This window comes from Leptonychotes weddellii, chromosome 11 (assembly GCF_054177405.1).
Source record: "Leptonychotes weddellii isolate Sample4059 chromosome 11, ASM5417740v2, whole genome shotgun sequence".
NCBI lineage: Eukaryota > Metazoa > Chordata > Mammalia > Carnivora > Phocidae > Leptonychotes > Leptonychotes weddellii.
This window is the reverse complement of record NC_138379.1, coordinates 35,003,000-35,019,954: the sequence shown is the minus strand read 5'-3', so window position 1 is coordinate 35,019,954 and position 16,955 is coordinate 35,003,000. Positions and strand designations below refer to the sequence as shown.

At 36.9% G+C, this 16,955-nt stretch overlaps 1 protein-coding gene across 1 annotated transcript in view; it reads right to left on the bottom strand.

Annotated features, from left to right (window-relative positions):
• The window catches only part of TPH1 (tryptophan hydroxylase 1), a 23,483-nt gene extending 8,164 nt beyond the window's left edge, over positions 1-15,319 (bottom strand). The window contains exons 1-7 of the mRNA XM_006749259.3: positions 14,850-15,319; positions 9,115-9,298; positions 7,125-7,225; positions 3,832-3,899; positions 3,496-3,692; positions 1,150-1,285; positions 232-358 (exon numbers count right to left, since the gene is read on the bottom strand). Coding sequence (XP_006749322.3) covers positions 232-358; positions 1,150-1,285; positions 3,496-3,692; positions 3,832-3,899; positions 7,125-7,225; positions 9,115-9,298; positions 14,850-14,966 — 930 coding nt within the window. The 5' untranslated portion in view covers positions 14,967-15,319. The remainder of the gene's footprint in view (positions 1-231; positions 359-1,149; positions 1,286-3,495; positions 3,693-3,831; positions 3,900-7,124; positions 7,226-9,114; positions 9,299-14,849) is intronic.
• Positions 15,320-16,955: the final 1,636 nt, after the last annotated feature.

Sequence of the window (16,955 nt, the reverse complement as noted above, 5' to 3'; positions counted from 1 at the left end):
GACCCTCCCCAGTGTCTATCACCCAGTCACCCCATCCCTCCCACCCCACCCCCCACTCCAACAACACTCAGTTTGTTTCCTGAGATTAAGAATTCCTCATATCAGTGAGATCATATGATACATGAAAGACAAATTTTATAACAGTCATCTTGAATATGCGCTTTTAAACTCACACTCCCATCCCACCCCAATAAGAATTACTGATCTATACAGCTATTTTCCAATTTATACCGTTGCCAGTTTTTGAACAGCCTCCTCTGAAGCTCCAAGGGAAGCCAGGCCAATTTCCTGGGAGAATTGCGCAAAACTAGGTTCAGCCAAAAGGGGGACGTGACCTAAGAGTTCATGGCAAGTATCTCTGAAAAAGAGGTACAGGTTTGTCACTCTGTGATGCTTATGTCACATATAAATGCATGGTCAACAATTCAATCAAGCCAAAATCTGATCTTACTTTTATTCAGGCGGCATTACTTTGCAAATGGACCATGAAGGACACTAACAATTTACTAAAGAAACTATTTTGGTTCAAAACTTAGGCCACTCACAAACATATACACATAAGATACCCATAGACATGTCTGCCCCACACCCCCACCAAATCAGGTCTCTGCTCAAATGTCACCTTCTCAGTGAGTCCTTGTCTGATCACACCCTTCAAAATAGAAACACTCCACACATACACCACTTTCCCTTCTCTGCTTTATTTTTCTCCATGGCACTTATCACCATTGATTGGTGATATTAAATATATATATATACACATTTATATATATAAATGTATATATATTATATTATATATTTTAATGTATTTATATATATTTATATATATATATATATTTACTTGTTTGTTTATTATCTCTATCCCCCATTGGAATATAAATTTTATGAAGGCAGAAATTTTTGTCTGATTCTTTTTACACTCCCTCTGCTTAGACTAGCACCTGGCACCTAACAGGTAAAGGTTGTCATTTAATAATAGTAATGATAATGGCTAACATATATAGAGCATGGAGCGTGTATTATGTGCCAGACACTGTTCCAAATGCTTTACACATGTTCATTCATTTAATCTTCACACAAGACTCCTGAAGGAAGTACCATCTTGACAAATAACTATTTGATGAACGAATATTAAACAGAAGTACTCACGGCTCTGGGGTATAGAGAGGGTCTGAACTGTGTCTCACATACTGTGTGCAGTGAAAAACCCGGAAGGCTAAACCTGATAAGAAATCTCTTGGTGATAAGTAACCAGCCACGGGACGGATGGAAAAACCCGTGCGCTCTGCAAAGCAAAGGAGAAAATGAAGAAAATCTTCACCCCAACAGAACATTTACTGTAACATTTTAATCCCACCAGTGGTACCCAGCAGCACTTTGAGGGAGAATATGGAAACTAAATGTATCATGTGTGTACTCTGCGAAAGTAATAATTATTAAGCACTTACCATGGGGCCAGGCAATGCGTTAGACCTTACATATTACATCTCCTTTCATGTTTACAATTTGAGTTTATTATTAAAGTTTATTCTCCTCATTGTGACGACTATTAAACTGAGGCTCAGAGACTCAATAATGTGCCCAAAGTCACACCGTAGATGATAAAGGTAGAATGAGAGCCCAGGTCTTCTTATATTATACCTCGCTGTCTCTTTAAAGGGTTTAGAATATCTCCTAGACAGTCTTACTTCCTTTAAAAAAAAAAAAAACCCAACTAGGTCTATTAATTTAGATCAGAATCCCTTTTTAAGCTATGCCATTTTTAGCCAGTACTTTCTCTTGCAAAGTATGTTTGATCTAAATTGGGTGGTGCTCTTTGATTCCCCAACAGCTACAACTGCTTGCCCTGTGTAGAAGGGGGCCTGCCAGTAGGACAGCAGTGACTAGGGGGACCTCTATAAGCTCTACGCTTGCTGTTCATTTCAAACCCTCGCCCTCTGCTCTTCCAGTTCCATCTGGTTGCTTTTGTACTTGGATTCCCCCACTCTCATGGGTAGACTTCATGGTCCAATAGAACTCTCCACAATAATGGAAATGTTCTATACCTAGCCTACCCAGTAGGGTAGCCACTAATCACATGTGGCTATTAAGCACTTGAAATGCGGTTAGTTTGGCTAGGAAACTAACATTCTGATTTATATTAATGTGAATTATTTAAACAACCACATGTGTCTAGGGGCCACCATATTCGACAGTGTAGAGAGTTCCTTCCAACCAGTGTTTTGTTTGAACTATCATTTAGGTTTGGTTTCCCTCTTTGACAGTTTCCCTTGAAACACATTTAGCAACCTGTTCCGCATCCAGCTCATGCTCCAGACCCCAAGTGAACAGCTTTCAGTTTTGTATCCATAACAAAATATTTCCTCCAAATCTCAAGCAAATTTAATTTGGTAACTTCTGTAGCATATGCTTGCTTGCCCATCTTTGTAATACCCATGTGTGAGGTCACATACATTGGTTCTCTGTCATCCTTAATCACTTTTTTTAAACCTAGTTTTTATAGGAACCATTTATACAAGTTCTTCCCTTATAAAACAATAGTGCCTTTTCCTGCTTAGTTTTTCTTAGTTTTGTGCATAATAAGAATTATGGAGTTGAATAAATATGTAGGTTTTTATGATGGTCTGTGTAAGAAATTCAAAGATAGGAATTTCAGACCATGATGGAAATAAACTAAACTCCCTCTGAGTGAAAAACATAACTTCTATTTGTTCCCTAATGTTCTAGTCCGCAGAGATCAAAGGGGATATTTATTTTTCTTATATATTGTAAACCCTGGAAATCACTGATCATTTTACTTCCATACTAGCTAGAAAAAATAAGGAAGCCTGAAGCAAATAGGCATGAAGAACTAAAAGAGAAAAAAAATGTCCTTAATCTTTGTTGATGCTTCTACTAGCACATCTTCTTCCTTGGGAAAATGATAGTCTTAGGGTGGAAAGGAGCTTCAGAGACCATTTACTCCAGTCTTCTCCAAGGAGCCTGAATCTCCTCTACCACATCCCTGACAAGTGGGTAGAGAGCTTTTGCATGAAAACCTCCAGGGATGCAGAAATAACCATCTCATGAGCCCGTTCCATTTTCAAATGGCTCATTTAACAAGGTCTTCTCCATTTTGAGCTAAAAGCTTGCAGTTTCTATCCAATTGTCATTTACTTTAGGGCCACATAGTATTCCCTCTATTACCTAAGATGGTCAGCTAGTATTTAAATAAAGCTTGAATGTCCCCTATATCTCCAGGTTAAACACCCTAAGAGTCCTTCAAATTTTATTTATATAATACATTTTTCCAAGCCCCTTATAATTCTGCTCACTTTCCTCTACACTTGCTCCAGATCATGATTGTCCCTCTTCAAATGGGATGCCAAATACTCCAGGACAGAGTAAGGAAAATTCTGACCTCCCATATACTTGAACTTTATTCCTCTATTAAAAATTCTGTCATGATCACAACAGACTTCAACATTTCCCCTTACAAAAAATTAAGCATATTACCTTTTAAAAAGTTTGAGACATCTTCCAATTGTGGGATATTATCTTCCCGGTACCCACAATATTTAGAAAGCAAAGGTAAGTTTTTGAGATACTCTCTGCAGGCATGGGTTGGGTAAAGTTTGTTGAGCTCTTGGAACACAGTTCCCCAGGTCTTAATCTCCTCTTCAGTGAATTCAACCTTGGGAATGGGGTCTCCACTAATGAGACAAAGAGAAGTTATTTTGAATTAGCATTCAATAAACAATAGCACTTATCTTTTGTTTACTAAATGAGCATAATTTACTCTATTCATTTATTATTTCAAAATTGAATAAGTTATTTTTATAATACACTTACTGTTTATAGTTCATAGCCAAGTCTGCAAAATACTTCCGTCTTTTACGGTAGACATTGTCTTTGAAGCCCTGATAATTAAAGAAAGGTTTAAAAATATCCATACTAAAAAATACTGACAAATGAAGATTTCATTATTACTCAAGTTACGATATTAAAGGGCTACATTATTGTTATTTTGAGCAAGCACTGTTTAGAAATGTATGATCATTTTTATTTTAAAGGCAATGTTATGGGTGGGGGGATGGGGTAATTTGATGATGGGCATTAAGGAAAGCATGTGATATAATGAGAACTGGGTGTTACATGCAGCTGATGAATTACTGAACTCTGAACATCTGAAACTAATGATATACTAATGCTAAAAACTGAATTTCAATAAAATAAGTTAATAAAAAAAGGCAATGTTATATGAAAGCTTTATACTATTGTGGCCACTAAGATAAAAGATACTATAGATACCAAGATACAAAAATCTTTTTTTTTTAAAGATTTTATTTATTTATTTGAGAGAGAGACTGAGATAGAGAGAGCATGAGAGGGGGGAGGGTCAGAGGGAGAAGCGGGCTCCCCGCTGAGCAGGGAGCCTGATGCGGGACTCGATCCCAGGACTCCAGGATCATGACCTGAGCCGAAGGCAGTCGCTCAACCAACTGAGCCACCCAGGCGCCCCAAGATACAAAAATCTTATAGTGGCTACAAAAATAAAATGGTTTCAGGAATAAGAAAAGCATCATCCTAGTTAAGTACACAACTCTTTTCCAAATGTGAGATTTTTTTTCTTAATCGTTTGACTACTTCTTCAGCTATATTTTCCTATAATCATAATTAATAATAAAACAGTAATTAATAATACATAAAGTCATGACAACTAAATCTAGCCTTAGATTTTATCGCGAAGTAAAAACATACTCATATTTGCAAAAGCAAACAATGCTAATAAAGAAATAAAATAGTAACGTTAGAATTTATACCTAGAAAAATATTTTTTAAAAATAGGTAAAATAAAACTTCAAAAAGCAAAGCCCAGGAGAAAACAGCCAATAATACAAAACAGGAAAGAAGGGGAAGACACTTGAAAGGGGAGAATGAGACTCATCTCTTTAACACAGATTTACAAGCCCCTCCTAGGCACCTGGCCTTGTGCTAAAATCCAGAGAAACAAATAGGAACAAAGCAAAACCTGGGTCTTCAAGGAGTTTACACCAACCAATTATTATGAAACAATATGCTAAATGCCTTATTAGAGATATGCCCAAAATGCCACTGGAACTCAAAGGAGAAACTCCTCATCCAGAGTATGTGAAAAAGGGTAGTGAGGGTCAGGAAGGGTTTCCCAGCGATGACTCCCAAGCTAAGTCTTGGTAAAGGAGTGGGGACAGCTGGGTGGGAAAGGACAGAAGGGACAGCACCGATGACAGGACAGCAATGAAAAACAGCACGCTGTGCCTAAGGAAATGTGAGCTGGAGCTTGGAGAAGGAGGTGGAACATAGCGCGGACTAGTTTGAGGTCTGCTAGTAAAGGTCTGAAACAGCTTGGATTTCAGTCTTTGGGTAATGGGAAGTCATTGGTGGTTGTTTTTTTTTTTTTAAATAACAGCTTTATTGAGATATAATTCACACACCATAAAATTTTAAAGTGTACAGTGTAGTGATTTTTAGTACATTCACAGTGTTGTGCAACTACCTCCATTATAATTTCAGAAAATGTTTATCCCCCAAAGAAACACCATACTCATTCACAGACTCTCTGCATTTCCCTTCATCTCCAGCCCCTGGCAACCATTAATCTGCTTTCTGTTTCTATGAATTTGGGTATTCTAGATATTTTGTATAAAAGGAATCATATAACACATGGCCTTTCGTGACCAGCTTCTTTTACTATCACAGTTTTCAAGGTTCCTCCATGTTGTAGCATGCATGCATCAGTATTTTGTGTTTTTTTATGATCACTAATATTCCATTTTATGGATGTATCACACTTTATTTATCTATTCATCAGTGGATGGACATCTGGGTTGTTTCCACTTTTTTGTTTTTATGAACAAAGCTGCTATGAACATTTGTGTACAAGTTTTTGTGTGGACATATGTTTTCAATTTTCTTAGATGGGTACCTAGGTATCACTGGTGAGCTTTAGGCAGAAAAAGGAAAATGATCATACAGAGGTTTTAGATCATTCTAGTGACTATGAGGAGGATGGGTTTGAGGTGGTGAGCTGGAGGCTGGGAGATGAGTTAAAGGTGTGCTAATAGGAATAAACAAGGAACAAATTTAAGCAATATTTAGGAGGTAAAATCAATAGCACTTGGCAGTGGATCAGAAAGAAATTATTTAGTCACCTCTCCATAAACATGCTCCAGATTTTCTTACCTCTGAACCTTTGCTCATGTTGCAATGAACTGTCCTTCCTCCCCATCTCTTTCCTGCCAAACTCCTTTAAGGCCTCGTTAAAATGTTGCCTTTCTCTGATCTCTTCAACTAGAAGTGTTTGTCTTCTTGTGTACATCTCAAAGCAATTTGTTCCTGCCACTTAGCACTTTTCACAATTTAATCTCATGTTTATTTATAGATGTGTGCTTTATCTTTCCAACTAGACTGCAAATGCCTTGAGAGCAAGTACACTTGCAATTAATAAATTGCTCGATGAGCTATTATAGAAAAAAATAGGTGGATCAGCTGAGGGCCATCTAAGGCAATATGCAGTCAATGAACAGAGCTACTAAGCAGCAAATCAAAGCACTGGTGCATACCGCTCCAAAATTGCACTCTTTTTTTCTCCACCCTCCCAGGACCATAGGACTCCATAAGCAACCTTAATGCTCTGGGCTTACTAATTCTCCAATTTATGCCTGTACCCTGTCCCATATAATTTTCCAAAGAAACAATTTCCTAGTTCATCAACTGCCTAATAAACCAGTCGTGCAGGACAGCATGGGTGATAAGTCTTTCTCCCCCTCCTATCTTTACCCCCCGCTTTCTAATAATCCATACCCACTTTAACAAAAATTGCTGCAGATACTGTCTTCATTTTAGCAGAATTCTTAGAAAAGCTCTTAGTACTAGGAATGCCAGATATGGGACAGTGTTTCAGAGCCAGTGAAGTTAGATGCCTTCAGGAAGTTAGTCGGGATTCCGCCAGTGTGGAGAACTACTGGCACTTCCCGAAATCCAGATTAAAACCAGATCCTATTTAGTCTAGCATAAGCATGTTCTCCCAGAAAAGGAAAGAATTTCCCTTAATTTTTAGTTTGCTTTAAATTATTTTCATGAAAAGATTTATTAAAAATATTTACAGGATGATCTGCATCCAGTTCAGAACCATACATCAGAACTCTGTTGGCACAATGGTCCAGGTCAGAAATCTTCTTTGGAAACCAAGGAACAGTTTCCATACCTGCAAAATACAAAACCACTAACAGTTGAAGAGACAATCTTAAATAGGCAATAAGGAAGAAAAAATTAAGAAAGTCATAAATACATTTGGATGAAATTTTTTATTGTAGCTTGTACTTTGAGTCAAAATTTAAACAAATTGCTCTATTTATAATAAGTAAATTTTATTTGAAATTTTTGAGTTCAAATATTTTTTTGAGCCTTGATTTCCTAAGGGTTGGTGAAATGCTACACTTTGGTAATGGACCTAAAATACACCAAAACAAAATAAAACAAAACAAAACCGTTTAAGCTACATATTTAGCTATCCTTAAAAAAGCAGAGTTAGGATGTACAACTTTGCAGACCAACGTGCAAAATTTAATGAGAACTTTGCATGTTTCTTTTTGTTGATGCAAAGGCTCTTAGACATCACTGATGTCTTTGCCACTTTGATCTCTCACCCTCCCTCAGACATACAAGCCCTCCTCTAACTCTGGGGGTTTGCACCTGTTGTTCTCCTGCCTGGATAACCTACACCCTACTCCCACTTCCTGCTCCACCCCATCCTTCTGTTTTCCTGAAAATGTCCTTCTCTTCCTTCAAGACTCAACCTTCCCTGACCCTGTAGGTGGAGCTGATTCTCTGTCTTCCGGGTTGCTCTGATTCTCGGAAACGGAATCGTTTAATAATCTTATATATAAGATATCTTATATCTGTCTCATGGGAAAGAATGGGAAGGACTCTAGGGGAGGGACTATACATATATTTGTATCCTTGCTTCTCAGTAGAAATAACTGACACAAGTTGGTATTCCCTAAATATCAACTGAACCATTTAGCCCCTAGGAAACTCTTCATATTATAGATGAGATAACCAAGCTCAGAGAGGTAATTTACCCAAGGTAAACTCATCTCTGTTGGAAGAGAGAGGACTAGAATTCAATCCTCCTTGCTCCAGCCTAATGCTCTTTTTAACATACCCAAAAGTGATAGTCAAGAGATTTAACCAGAAATACCACAGGGGCAACAATCACTCAAAATAGACATGAGCAGAGTCCTAGGCTTCTGCTCCACCAGCTGTTAACCCTTTGGTTGTCGGTAGTGGGCCTAGGACTCCTAGGGTAGCACCTGGAGCGCACAGGCTTTAGGCATGGTGGGGACATGCAAGGGACTTGGGGAAGCAGCTATCTGCCACTCAGAAATGGAAGCATATTAGTATTTTAATAACTTACACAGCCATAAAATACATAACAGATGAGTGTCAGCCCTGAGTGTACCCCAAATTGTGCATGTCATAAGGGATTACTTTAAATTTAGTATTATATACAAAATGTGGTTGAATTATCCTGTTATCTTTTGTGCCAAGTAAATGACAAGGATTTTTTCCACAACAGAAGATCTTAGCCATTAGAAACCTTAGGAGGCTTTGTTGCTTTTCACTTACTTTTGGTGGGAGTGCGGACAGGGAGGAATGTGTAAAGAATGTATTCACATCATAGTTGTCAGCACCTATCAATATTCTCAACAAATTTGAATATTCACTTAATATCTGCCAGATGCTAAGCCCTGTGGGAATTTCTAGGTGCTCAGGGATTGTAAATTGAAGGTTTGTGAAATTAAGAAATGCTTAATGATTTGGAAACTGAGAAAACTTAATCAATTTCTAACTATTCTGAATTCTTCCTTATACCCAAGGTTTCCCTCTCGCTTCTCTCACACTTGATAAAACGTTACTTTATAATTGCTCTATAGTATTTTGAGCAATTACATTTTCTGCTCCCTTCACTACCAAACTAAGCAATTTGAAGAGACAGAGTTTTATTTTTTTCATGCCTTCAAGATAAATATAAGATTGGACACACATTATGTACTTAATCTTCTGAGTGGGATTTTCACTTTTCAAACTTACCATTTTCCTTCACAGTAAAACTGTCTGGTGGATTCACAGAGAGAACGTTAGTATGGGACTTCAACAGATGAAAAATATCATTCAATTGTTCTCTGTTGATATCACAGTCAACAAAAATCTCAAATTCTGAGTTTCTTCTCTTTGATTTTCGGGACTCAATATGTAACAGGTTCACATGCTTCTCCTGGGTAAAGCAGAGAGTAAAGATATATATGACAGCCTCAAATGGTAATAGTCTCTGAGTTCATTACTTTCACTACCACTCAAAATCAATCCCAAACTCACCATCATAGTCAAAAGAGAAAAAGGCTGTTTTTAGTGCTGCCAACAGCAAAATAATTCCCCCTAAATATTAGGTACTGTTCAAAAAAGTTGAAAAATTCATCACACCCTCCAGAAACTAATAAAATAACACCCACTAGAAGTCCCTCAAATTGCCAGAACTGAATGGCCTCAAATAAAAATATCAAATCTCCTAGACAAAAAGAACTTTTCAAAAATTTCTCACAAATAAAAGCATTTTCAAAAAGTGATATTAATGTCAGTCCTTTAGAAAGGAAAGTTTCTTTTGTGAATATGCATTTAATAAAATTAGATGAACAGCTTGAACAGTGTATTTAATACCTCAAATCTCTTAAGCTACAAACTTAGTAACCAGCTGAAGCAGATTGCTTCTTCTGCTCTCTTCCCATGCCAGCCCAAGCTGGGTGCCCATATGTGCAAACCTGTGGGAGGACGATATCTTCTCTTACCAATTTGGATAGCTGAGGACCAGCACCAGTGGCATAATAATGAAACGTAAGAACCAATTACCCAACATCTAAAAAAATGAGGTTAGAATATCTGATTTCCAACACTAACCTTTTCAATTTGAATTAACTTGGTGAACACCTATGCAGCCAGGTAAAGGCTGTGAAGCATACAGAGAAAAACAAGACATACAAGGAGTTTATAATCTAGTTGGCTAACACATGAAAGGCTAAGAGAAAGCACAAGTAGTAAGCAGGTGCAGAAGATGTTCTGGGAAAGTAGACATTTCCATGGAGCAGACAGGAACCAAGATGAGTCTTAAAGAATAGATAGAGTAGGAAGACAGAAGGGAAGAAGGAGGATTCCAAACAGGAAGAACTGTATATGCAAAGGTAGAAATGAAGTAAGAATTATTAGGAACATGAACAACAAGAAAAAAAGAGTATCAGGGATGTTGGGAAATTGGAATATGCAGGATTTATCCTGGAACATAGACTTTATCATGGAATCAATAGAAGAAAGCCAGTTACTAAATATACTGGAGTTGATCAGAACTAAAGGAGAGTTTCTGACATCAGCAATAGCAACATTTTTCTAGTTATGTCTCCTGAGGCAAGGGAAATAAAAGCAAAAATAAACAATTGGGACTACATCAAAATAAAAAACTTCTGCATAGCAAAGGAAACAATCAACAAAACTAAAAGGCAACCTACTGAATGGGAGACAGTACTTGCAAATGATGTATCTGATAAAGAGTTAGTATCCAACGTTTATAAAGAACTGATACAACTCAACACCCAAAACCAAATAATCCAAATTTAAAAATGGGCAGAAGACATGAACAGACATTTCTCCAAAGAAGACATCCAAATGGCCAACACACACATGAAAAGATGCTCAACATCACTCATCATCAGAGAAATGAAAATCAAAAGCATAATGAGATATCACCTCACACTTGTCAGAATGGCTAAAATAAAAAACACGAGAAATAACAAGTGTTGGAGAGGATGTGGAGAAAAAGGAACCCTCTTGCACTGTTGGTGGAAATGCAAACTGGGGCAGCCACTCTGAAAAACAGTATGGAGGTTGCTCAAAAAGTTAAAAATAGAACTACCCTACAATCTAGTAATCACACTACTGGGTATTTACACAAAAAATACAAAAACACTAATTCAGAGGGATACATGCACCCTTATATTTATAGCAGCATTATTTACAATAGCTAAATTATGGAAGCAGCCCAAGTATCCATCCATAGATGAATGGATAAAGAAGATGTGGTATATATACACAATGGAATATTATTCATCCATAAAAAAGAATGAAATCTTGCCATTTGCAATGACATGGATGGAGCTACAGAGTATAATGCTAAGTGAAATAAGCCAGTCAGAGGAAGACAAATACTATATAATCTCACTCATATGTGGAATTTAAGAAACAAAATAAATGAGCAGAAGAAAAAAGAGAGAGAGAGAGAGAGAGAGAAACAAACCAAGAAACGACTCTTAACTACAGAGAACAAACTGATGGCCACCAGAGGGGAGGTGGGTGGGGAGATGGGTGAAATAGGTGATGGGGATTAAGGAGGGCACTTGTGATGAGCACTGGCTAATGTATGGAAGTGTTGAATCACTATATTGTACACCTGAAACTAATAATACACTGTATGTTAACTATACTGAAATTAAAATTTAAAAAAATTTTAACAAAGGAGAGTTTAATCTATTTCTTATTAATTTTTACAATAAGAGTGCATTCATAAATATTTTCTGAATTATGACTTGAATAAATATAAAGTTAAACTATGTTTTTAGAGACAAAGATGCAAAATGTCAATTCTTCCTAAATTGCTCAATAAATTGAACATTATTAAAATCAAAATCTTGATGGAATTTGTTGAGGAAATGTAACTAAATAATTTAAAAGTCCATCTGGAAGAAAATTTTAGTCAGGAAGACCCAGGGAAATTTACATAAAGTAGAAGTAATAAGTGAGACATTCCCTAGCATGTATTTCAATTACAGAAAAAGAGCCACAGAGAAGTTAAGCAGTTTGCCCAAAGGCACACAGCTAATAAGCGTCAAAGCTGGAATTCAAACTCAAACTGTCCTGCTCCATAGCCCATGCTTTTAAACACTAAGTTGTAATCCTGTTTACCAAAAAGGAAGTCAAAATAATGGATAATATGGCTCTTCTTTGAGCAAGATTTATATAATCTTAAGAATGAAAACACTGAACACTGGCATAGCCAAAAACTGGGACATAACTTCATTGGGAAGATGGGGGGAAGGAAAGTCAAGGGGGACACTGGAAAGGGGACTGTGTCAAAAAAGCCATCTTTACTTTCATTGTAGGAAATCAGTAGGTGGAATCTACAAGTGAAAAAAATCAAGAACTACACAATAAGTGTACTGTTTATAAACATGGAAGTAGGGGCGCCTGGCTGACTCAGTCGGTAAAGCATGGGACTCTTGATCTCTGGGTTGTAAGTTCGAGCCCCATCTTGGGTGTAGAGATTACTTAAAAATAAAATCTTAAAAAAAAATGGAAGTAAATTCTAGAAAATGTAGTTAAAAGAGTTGAAAATAGTTGCCTCCTGCAGGCTGAGGATAAATAAAATGAGACGGTTACACATCAACATGGATAGATCTTAAAAACAGTGCTGAGTGAAAGAAAAAGTGTATTATACAATAACAATTACATAAATTAACACACACACATAAAAACTACATATTCTAAAGTGCACATAAAAATAATTCCATGTACAGATCAAATATATCAGAACAGCTATCAGAAGAGAGAAATGGAGACTGAATGGAACAATGAAATAAAACAGGAGGAGGCTGTATAAATTGATGATGATAGTCTACACATGATTTAAAGTGTATGATTAACTCAACCCTTTGCTGTAGGATTAGCAAAATAAATTAAACTTAAAAATGAGGAGATATGAAGGGGAGCCTCGGTGACTCTGTCGGTTAAGCATCCAACTCGATTTGGGCTCAGGTCAAGATCTCAGGGTCGTGAGATCCAGCCCCACATCGGGCTCCGCAGTGGGCGGGGAGTATGCTTGAGATTTTCTCTCTCCCTCTGCCCCTCCCCCCATAAACAAACAAACAAATAAAAACATTTAATAATGAGGGGAGTTGATGAAGACCACTTATTTTCTTCATAAGCCTTATAGTGTGGGTTGACTTTTTAAACCATGCATATGCATTCTTTGATTAAAAATAAAATAAAGAAGAAAGTTGATGGAAGAAGAAATATAGGTACATTATTTAAAAACTCAAAGGTAATCAATAAAGAACCAATAAAATCAAAAGAATCAATAATCATATAATTATCAAACTTGGGGGAAAGTAGAGAGAGAAGCGATGGAGATGGTATCAGTATCATTAACGAGAGAGCAAATATCATGTAAAGTTGATAACTCAAAGAGAGGTATCAGAACAATATTTAGATATTATAAATTCATCATCAAAGGGACTCAAGAACAGAAATAGCTGAGAGGTTGCCTCTAGGGAGTGGGACTGAGGATATGGTGTATTGGGTAGGAAAACATGCTTTTCATTGCAACTCTTCTAGACAACTGGTCTGTATTTAAAATTTTTAATTCTTTGAAATATTTTCACATGACTATAAAATAGCATGTATAGATATAAACTTGATTTTTAAAACTTAACATCAGCTCTTTACATATTAATTCTGTTAGTTCTCACAATGACCCTATGAGGTAGGCAGGGTTCTCATTTTATAGATGAAAGGACTAAAGCACAAAGAGACTAATTAATTTTTCCATGATCACCCAGCCAATAAATAACAGAGCAAGGATTTCAACTCAGGGGGTCCACCTCCAGAGTCTAAGAATTTAATCCCAATGATGTTCTATTAGCATACTTTAACCTGTCCCCTACCCTTGGAAAAGTAGCTTGTTCATAATTTTTAGTTCTTATAAATAAGTCTTTGTATCCCTAAGCCCATAAACTAGGTTAGGTCCCCCAGTTCAATGTTATCATAATACTATCTGGTATTTCTTTCAGGTCACTTTGCACACATGTAATTATTTACTATCGTTATTTGTTTACTATCTGTTTTTACCCCTGATTACACACAGTGCGAGCGCAGGCACTGTGTCTACGTTGTTCAGGTCCACATCCTTAGATTCTACAGGGCACTTGGCACACAGTAAGTACTCAGTAAATATTCGTGTTCTGCCTGACAGACCCCTAATCCCTCAGGATGGATTTATGGGGGGCGCCTGGTGGCTCAGTGAGGTAAGACTCCAGCTCTTGATTTTGTCTCAGGTCATGATCTCAGGGTCATGAGCTCAAGCCCTGCATAGGGCTCCACACTGAGCACTGAGCATGGAGCCTGCTTAAGATTCTCCTTCTCCCTCTCCCCCCACTGCACCCCCCCAGCTCGCGCATGTGTGCTCTCTCTCAAAAAAAAAAAAAATTAAAAGATGGATTTATGGAAGTGGAATTACTGGGTCAAATTGTGTGAACATTTTAAGGCTCTAATACATATTGTTTCCCTACATATTGTGCCAATTTACCCTCACACCAAAGGTGTATTTAAGTCCCAAATGCATTGAAGCTTTGACCATAGGGAACAGTATAATTGTAGAATCTTTGCTATTTTGCTATATTAAAAATATCATTAAATATATTACTAATGTCATTAAATAATATTAAATTTTTAATATTCTATTTAATTACAACAAAATTAAGATCTGCTTCTCTGAAATCTGTGAAGTGAATCTTTCCTCCCGTTTCTTTATTAGCTATTTGTATCTTCTCTTCTGTAAATGGTTTGTATCCCTTGCCCATTTGTTAGAATTAAGCAATATTTTAGAAACTTAGGTGCTTAAGAAATTTCTCCCATCCATCTCTGAAGAATTTATAATAATTTATATTTTAAATATAATTTTAGAGACTCCTTTGAGAAGAGTATTATGCAAAAATATGGAGAGTGCTTACCTGGAAGATTTTCAGTGCTTTTATAAGTCCACCAACTTCATTCTTTAAGGAAAAAATGAGAGTTGTTCTTCCTCTTTCTAAGGAATGGTCTTTATTTTCCTTATTGTCTTCAATCATGGTCAATTGGTGTAGTTCTCTAAAAACAAAGTATGAAAATAGAAAGGTCTAAAAAAGAAGTTGTGCAATACAGATTATATTTGAAACCAGTAAGACAATGTTTGATAACATTATCCAAGTTCTAGTTTCCTCACCTGTGAAACATGGATTTGTAGATATGCTTCACAAAACTGTAATGAGACCAACAGAAGATAAAACATTGCCTAACATAGTTCCTAGAATATAATAGGCATACAGTGCATGTTACTAGTTTCCTTTTTCTTTTTTTCTAATTCAGTCCCTTCAGGGTGATTCATGCCCACTGGCTTCTTGCAGTCTTCCTACTGTGACCTGAACTGGGCACTCTTCCTCTATGAAAGCCTACCCCCTCTCCCTGCACAATTTCAGCACTTTATTGTACTGGGTCTTGAATGTTTGATTCATGCACGTCTTGTCTTTCAATAAGGCAGCAAGCCCCTTCAGAACAGGGACAAGGCCTTCTATTTCTTTTGTAAATTCAAGAGCTTGGGCAACTCTGGACACATGGGGACCACAAGGAAAATGGCTAGCCAAGATAATTCTGGTTCCATACAAGCATATTCTTTCTTCTCTGACTTGGAATCCCCCAGGCCGTGGACCCTGAAAGGCCAGTTAGCCTTTTCAATATTAGCCTACAAGAGTTATGTGATTATAAATTCAACTCTGTGTGTGTGTGTTGGGGAGGTAAGGATATTATGGGGGATGAAAATGGGGTATAACTTTCAACTGAGAAATATACACTTGAGAAATAAGATCTGGATTAATACATGGAAACAACATATTGCGGATTTATTCTTATTAGTTTTCTTTTGGTTATTAATTCATCCTAACTGCCCAGTTTCATGTTGGAGTTCTAGTGGAATTAACCTTTAACAACTTAAATTGATATAACCGATTCCATTGTCTTTCACCTGCTTGCACTCATTGATCCAAGCCTGAAGCGATACCACCCAGAACAGGTATAGTATGCTGCTCTGGGCTTGAAGCCAGATAAACTGTGTCCAGTCTCCTACAGTTCAAACTTCATTGCCTCATGGAAGTCTTCCCCAACCTCCCTAAATCAATCCCCCTCGGCATTTGAGAAAGCCACACCATATACCTCCCATTCATAGCAATGGTCACAGTTGTAGCTCTGTTTCAGTGAGTATTTGGTTATGCTCAGAAACACAGAAAGTAGAACAAAATTCCTGGCATCTAGTTGAAAGCTGTCTTCTCAGAAGATGAACTAGATATCTACCTTGACATCTTCTCAAGCACCTATTTATGTTACTACACAGTGTATGGAAAAAATTGGAATGTGAAGTCAGACGTATCTGGTGTTTATCAATATATAACCTTGAGCATGTTACTTAACCTTTCTAATATAGCAAAGTTACCAAACAATTCACTGGAACTCATAACATCCAAAACACTCTCACACATTTTGTTTTTTGTTTTTTGCTTTTTAAGAGAGGGAGAGAGAGAAAATCTTAAGCAGGCTTCACACCCAGCATAGAGCCCAATGCGGGGCTCGATGCCACAAACCTGAGATCACGACCTGAGCTAAAATCAAGAGTCTGACGCTTAACCAGTGAGCCACCCAGACGCCCCTCTCTCACACATTTTAAAACACATAATGTGACTTGGTATTCTGATGTTTTCCCCACAGAAGAAACTAAGCTATTTAGGGCACCAAGAAAAGACTTGTGATATATAATTCAAAGTTTACTTTTTGATTCATTGAATTTAAAATAAATACTGCTTAAATATTTTTAATTGTGTCAACTTATTCTCTATAACTAAAACAATCTCTATGCCAAATGCTTTAAAAGAAAAGACTGGTTAAACTTAATAATAATCTGGATTTTTCTGTGACTCTACTGTTTACTAATGGTAAATTAAATGAAATTTCAACCCAAGCACATTCATGTGTATAAAGTATCATAGTCAGTGTTAAGGCTGTAAAGATTAAAAAACAAAGAAGACAATTTG